At 33.8% G+C, this 6,919-nt stretch overlaps 1 protein-coding gene across 1 annotated transcript in view; it reads right to left on the bottom strand.

Annotated features, from left to right (window-relative positions):
* Window positions 1-5,840: 5,840 nt before the first annotated feature.
* Window positions 5,841-6,919, bottom strand: part of LOC145039345 (uncharacterized) — an 11,916-nt gene continuing 10,837 nt past the window's right edge. Inside the window, exons 8-9 of the mRNA XM_078987414.1 lie at window positions 6,481-6,919; window positions 5,841-6,326 (exon numbers count right to left, since the gene is read on the bottom strand). The exon at window positions 6,481-6,919 is cut by the window's right edge and continues 50 nt beyond it. Coding sequence (XP_078843540.1) covers window positions 5,841-6,326; window positions 6,481-6,919 — 925 coding nt within the window. The remainder of the gene's footprint in view (window positions 6,327-6,480) is intronic.

Raw genomic sequence — 6,919 nt, 5'->3', positions numbered from 1 at the left:
ATAGCCTAGGCAGTAGTGAATGTTGAGAACAAGAGTACATGGAATCGGTTTTTGGAAAATTTAATGGATGACATATATAAAGGAGGAAATTGTAATGGAATCACATTGATGTTAGATGGTCACAAGGTACATATTTTATTTAAAATCATTGGTATGAAATACCTTTCACACGTACTAACATTTTAAATAAATCCAGGGTTTAATGGAGGCTGTGAAGGAAAGATGTCCAAAAGTGGATCATAGGTTATGTGATAGGCATATACTTGCTAACTTCCATAAAAAGTTTAAGAGTAAGTGTGATGTAAAACCTTTTTGGAGGGTTGTAAAGGCAACTAACTTGCATAAATTTGAATTTGCAATGGTAGAGATCAAGAGCTTTAATGTAAAGGCTTATGATTATCTCATTTAAAGGGACCCCAACTATTGGTCAAGGGCATTTTTAATGTAGGAATGGGATTTGATGCAATGGAACATAGTGTTTTTGAGAGAAGCTAAACACAAACCACTTATCACTATGCTAGAGGACATAAGGGTGTTTGTGATGGAGATATTGTACATGCAGAAAAGGAAAGGATTAGGCCGGGATTTGGAAATCTATCCAACAATCAGAAGGTAGTTTGAGGACATAAAGGAGTGGAGAAGGTTAGTGACCATATATGTCCTACTTATTTTTTGTACATGCATGTGTTAACTAACTTTTTTTAATGGAAAATTCTAGAATCCATATGTTAGTTGCTACAAATAATTTGAAGTTGTACAAGAAAATGAAAGGTATGGTGTTGACCTGGAGAAGAGAGTGTGGATGTAGAGGTTTGAAATTGATAGCCATTCCATGTGTACATGCCATATGTGCCATATCTTCTTGGAATCTTGATCCAGAGGAATATGTTTCAAAGTTCTTTACTAAAGTTGCATTTCTTAGGAGATATGAGTACACCATCCATTCACTGAACGATAGTTCCTTGTAGACCCGCCCCACACACCAAATGTTCACACGATTCTACCTCATATTAGGAGAAGGTTACCTGGTAGACCATGTGTGAAAAGAAAAAGAGACCAAGCAGAAAATGAGCTCAGTGGGAATAAAAGGCATACTGTAAGCAGGGCACGTGTTCAACACATATGTACCATTTGAAATGAAGCTGGACACAAAAAATCCATGTGTTCAAAGAGGGTTCCTTCAGAAGCAGGTCCAAGTAAACCAAGAAAGAATAGTAATGCACATAACTGTCCTTCCCAAGTAGGTCCAAGAAATCTAGATCCAAGTACCTAAATACTTGTTCATCAAGAGCTTGTAACCGAAGAGCATATCCATGTACACCAAGTGCCTATGAATCAAGTTCCTGTCAACAAAGTCCCTATGAACCATGTCCTTGTGAACCAAGTACATGTGAATCCAGTGTATGTCAACCAAGTACATGTGAATCTTGGTGTTAGAGTGCATAAGAATCTTAGTGTTAGAGTAATGAAGCCTTTAGAGAGAATCAACAAGAATCTAATCAAGAAGGAGGTTTTTCCAAAGGATAGCAAAGGATTGACTGAGGACAACCTAATTACTTTAAAGTATGTACTAGTACACTACGTATGGTGACTGTCCTTTGAGAATTAGGCCAATGATGTAAATTACAATATTACCCTTACTGGTGACCTAACTACTTTTGATAGCCTTTTAGTAATGGAATCAATTATTGTATCCTATGCCAATTGTGTTTTATATTTTTCAGTATTTATTAGTACCAATGCATTAGTTTATTAATTATCTTGTTTTAGTGGGAATCATATGGCAATTGTTTAGCCAGTGGGAATCACATGTCATTACTTATTTTTGTTTCTATCAATGTCATTTGTGTTTTGTCCTTGTCGTTTGGTTGTTGGAATAGCAGCCAAATGATTCATCAATGTTTTCACGAGGTCCTAACTACAATGATGTGTTTCGTAAAAGAAAATATAGTACCAACAAGACATAACTTGGAGCGACGTAGACAGTTAAAAGAGATATTTTCATATCAATAGGGGCATTAGATGGAACTCTTGTACATGCGGTTGAACCCTTTGATCAACAAACTCGTTATAGGGGAAGAGGAAAATGTGAATGTTCTCAAAATGTAATAGGAATTTGTGATTTTGATATGATATTCACCTTTGTTTGGGCTGGATTAGAGGGTATAGCACATGATTCAAGAGTTTTGAAAGAATTTGCATTCAATCCGACTTCTGGATTTCCATTTCCTCTACCAGGTTATTAATTTTTATATAACTTTTATTATATATCTTCTTTGTATAATATATATCACACTCATTTGTAGATAAATATTACCTTTGTGATGCCTCATATATAAACACTCGCGGGTTTATGGCTCCGTATAGTAATACTCGGTATTGGTTAGCCAATTTTCGAAGAAGCATACCTTTAACTAGAGAAGAAAGGTTCAGTCATGCTCATGTACAACTTAGAAATTTTATTGAGTGTGCTTATGGTGTATTGAAGGCGACATTCACATTCTTAAAACAAATGACTCCTTATCATTTTACAGTGCAAAGAGACATGGTCATTGTTTGTGTTGCGGTCCATAATTTTATAAGGAAATACAATATACAAGATGACTTATTTACAAATTTTAAGCATAACACTATGGTTACTTCTGACGTCCAAGGTGGATGAACTGGTAGAGAAAACATACAAGACATAGAATAGAGTCCAACAGTCGTTCAATATATGCATGTTTTGTGTGATGAGATTGAAAATCAACTACTTTCACCTACTTTGCATTAAATTTTTATGTTATTTTAAATTCATTATGTTTTTATTTAGATATTAAACTATTTATGTTTAATTTACATTTTGTATGACAATTTTTATTTGGATTTTTAAATTATTTGTGTGTAATTTCTATTTTATATGACAATATGTATGTTTTTATAATTATCCAACAACTTCATATATCACTATATAGACCAGTAGAGTAAAATTGTCATTTTTCATCGGTCAACATATTCAGATGTACAATCAAACAACATGATTTTTTACCCAGACAAGATTTCTTGCCCAGACAGGTCTTTCCCAGTCAGCACTTTCTCAATCATAAACTATCAAACAGGGCCTTAAGTGTCTCGTAAGGGGTTCTGGGCCACCACCACTCGATTTTCCATCATTGTGTAATTTTTTTTATTAAGATGCACCCACTAAAAATATATATGTGACTCCTAGTGTAAAGTGCTACTAACAATTCTTGCGTCCGTTATTCTTCAAAACATAAGTGTGTGTATAAATATAAGTGAATATACCCTTAAGGGTATATAAGGTTAGGTACCCAATGCTTAAAACTACGTAGTTTTGATTGGTGGTTTAATTTTATTGAAAAAAATAACAATTTCCTTAAACACTATTGTTTCCTTATTGAAAAAAAAATGACAACTAAAGTCGATCCCAATTGCTTCCATAATAGCCTATTACCTTTAGCCGGTTGTGAATTTTTTTCCCATAGGTTGCCGTCATAACTTTAGGATTTGAATAGTATTTTATTGTTTTATTTTTTTCCCACGTGATGTATGCATATTGTGCTATATATAGCCTTTATTAAGATGAATACAAAGTAATGGAGTCTTTTGTTCTCACTTTTCACAGTTAACTCATTTGTGGATAAAAGTTGTTTCTTTTTTTCTCTGTGAAGTCGTATTTGAGAAGCACATCATCACAGTTTATTTATTTTTGGTCCTCTTTGCTCTACAAATGCTTGATCGATTCTTTCTCCATTTTTTTTTTGATTTCCTTTTTTTAAAACTAGTGTTTGATGTAGTCAAACACATGTAATAGTTGAAAGTCAAGATCAGGAACATCAACTATGAATTCAACTTCATCAACTCAATAAATTAAGCAATTGTAGTCCCCTGCCATGGACAGGGGCAAAATCGTCCAACAAGGCAAGATTGTTTTTATGTGTTTAACTTTAAATTGACAATCACGTAATTTCCCGATGTTAAAGTTACAAACCACTTATACATATTTAATACAAAATTTCCAACTTTCTGTTTATTTGAAAAGGATGTTTTACTCAATAGTTACATACTTCTATTAAGATATTAAACATTGTGATTTATATGAAAAAAGTACTGATTTTTATTCATTTATTTTTCCAGACAATTCATGCAGGTTTTGGAGAGAGCTATTTATCATCTGTTTTGTTTGAGAAGTTGAGGAAAGAAGTAGAAGAAATGCAACTAGTTTGAGTTGATGATTTGTTAAAAGACAATAAGCAATGTAATATTTATGTTTCCCAAACTGATAAACTCAATACCATTTATCATGAATTTCCAGTTTCTTATAAAAAACATGCCAATCAGCCAATGATTGAGGTCCATGTGGGTGAGAAAATCAGAAAAATACATAATTAAGAAGCCTCAATAATCAAACAAATCATAAACAATCAACAAATTTCATTGGCAAACATTAAAATTGTTAAGAAGCATCAATAACTTTCAGATTACTGATACATTGTTTGTGTCTAAAACATGAAAAGGTGCAGTTAACCAAAAAAAATGTTATGAAGTATCTAGTTTTTCTTTTGTCCACAGAAACAACACATCTCATCATTATGTCTCTTGCAACGATTCATCTGCCTGATATACGAAAAAAATAAAAAAATTGTTAATATAATCATTAGAGTTGTTAATCATGAAAATTAAATTATTATTATAATTACCTTTCTTTTTGAACAACTAGTAGCATAATGACCCAATCCTTGACAGTAAGAGCATGTTCGTTTTTTAGGGGCTTCTAAAGAAGACTTTATTCTGCTTGCAAGTTTAGGACGCCCTTTTGTAGTAGTTGGACCAAGAGTATCCCAGATAGATAATTATGGCATCATATCTACTTGCAAAACTCCCATACAAGAACTTTGAGATGATTCTCTAAAGGCGTAGATTTTTTTCGATTGACTTGATCATCTAAAAGACTTATCAATATCACATTGAGTTTTTGTATCTCCGAAGGGGAGTCCCTTGCTTGTTCAACTAGTTTAGTAAAATTTGAACGAACACAAAATAATATGTAGGCACTAACTCCATTTTCATTATTTATTTCTCCGAGTCCGATACTAACACTACCTAGTTTGTACCTAGCTTCAAGGATCCATCGCGGTAAAATATAATGACTCGGCAGTTCTTGAACATGCTTCTTCTTCATCACATATAAGCTATGTTTTCATAAAATCCCATTTGTCTCATACATACAACACGAACATGTGAGGCTGACTTGATTTAAAGAACGAAAGGTAACAATACGCCAATATTTTTTATCAACATCCAATTGCCCAACTCTATATGTGCTTTCTTCTGTAGTTTTTGTTAGAGTCTCTTGTGTCAAATTGGTAATAGCTTCGGTCCATTCTTTTTTGAACGTATCAAACATCTTTCTAGTATAACATTGACTTGCTTTTGCTTCGAGTGGATGCACTGAAGAAAGAACCGGCCTCGAGTTAATAGTCTTGAAGTCTTCATCTTCTTCGGCAGCCCTTCGTGACTCAACTGCCTTGCCGTATTGCACAACAAATTCATTCAACATGGTCCTCGAGTTAACAAAACCATCAAAAAATGAATTGATACTTTCACTCCGCACGGTTGTGGTCATACCAGCAAAGAAAATATCCTTCAAGAAGGGTTTAGCCCAATGTATATGTTGGTTATACATGTCACTAATCCAACAATTGTTTTCCAGTTCATACTTAATACGCATATATTCCCATATTGCTTCAAATTGTTCAATGCTGTCACTATTTACCCATTGTTTGTGTGTTTCTTGAAAATCACTGTAACGGGAAACATACGATCGAAGGTGCTCAGTTTCATGCTTCTTGATATGCCATGAACAAAAACGATGTCGAGTCTTTGGAAACACTTTTTTTTATTGCATTGCCCATAGCTTTGTCTTGATCAGTAATAATTGTCTTCGGATACTTGTCAAACATACATTTGAGGAATTGTTCAAATAACCATTCAAATGTCTCTTCCTTTTCGTTTTCAAGCAATGCTCCACCAAAAAGTATAGATTGTCCATGATGATTCACCCCAGTAAAAGGAGCAAAAGGCATCTTGAATTTGTTAATCATATAAGTGACATAAAAAACAACAACATCTTTGAATTTTGTATAGGCATCTCTTGATCTACCATCAGCCCAAAAGATATTTCTAGGATACCCATTATCAAACAAATCCACGGAAAAATATTGGTCACTGTCAACTAACGTTTTATCTTGAAAATGTTTTATAAGTCCATAGAACTCCTTTCCTCTATGTTGTTTTCGATGCTCAGATAAGACATCAACACATTGCTTTGAAGTTCAACTACATTTGAGGTTTTCATTGTATTAACAACCTTTTTAATTTGAGAAGGTTTCAACCCTGCTTGACCAAATTGCACCATAAGAGATTTACCTTCTATTGAACAGAACGGTGGAAATTGCTATGACATCGATGCTTCATCACCTTCGTAGGTGTCATGGTCAAGTCGTGACTGTGTGTGTCATTTAACGAGTCCACCAACCACTTCCCATCCTCCTGTCTTGTTATTCGAAGTTTTGCTTGGCATCCAGTTCTAACATCTCTATGACGTTTTTTCTCGTTTTCACTTGAAACATTTTTGTCCATCCGCTTGAAACCTTCTTTGTTGCATACATATATCTTCCGAAAAGGCTCATTTGTTTTAGGATTTTTAACTATGTCATCTCTACGTATTCGAAAGCCATGCAAAAAAGAATAATCATTATAAAATGTATAGGCATCATCGGGTGTATCAAAAACTTTTCCCAGTATCCTTTCATCATTAACATCATCTTCGTCAAATTCAATGTTCACTCCGAAATCGTTAAGTTCTTCAGATTCATATGTTGCTTCTACAAAATCATTTGTATCAACATTTTCATTT

This window comes from Lactuca saligna, chromosome 4 (assembly GCF_052625555.1).
Source record: "Lactuca saligna cultivar CGN05327 chromosome 4, ASM5262555v1, whole genome shotgun sequence".
NCBI lineage: Eukaryota > Viridiplantae > Streptophyta > Magnoliopsida > Asterales > Asteraceae > Lactuca > Lactuca saligna.
The sequence above is the reverse complement of the archived record's forward strand: the minus strand, read 5'-3'. Positions and strand labels throughout refer to the sequence as shown.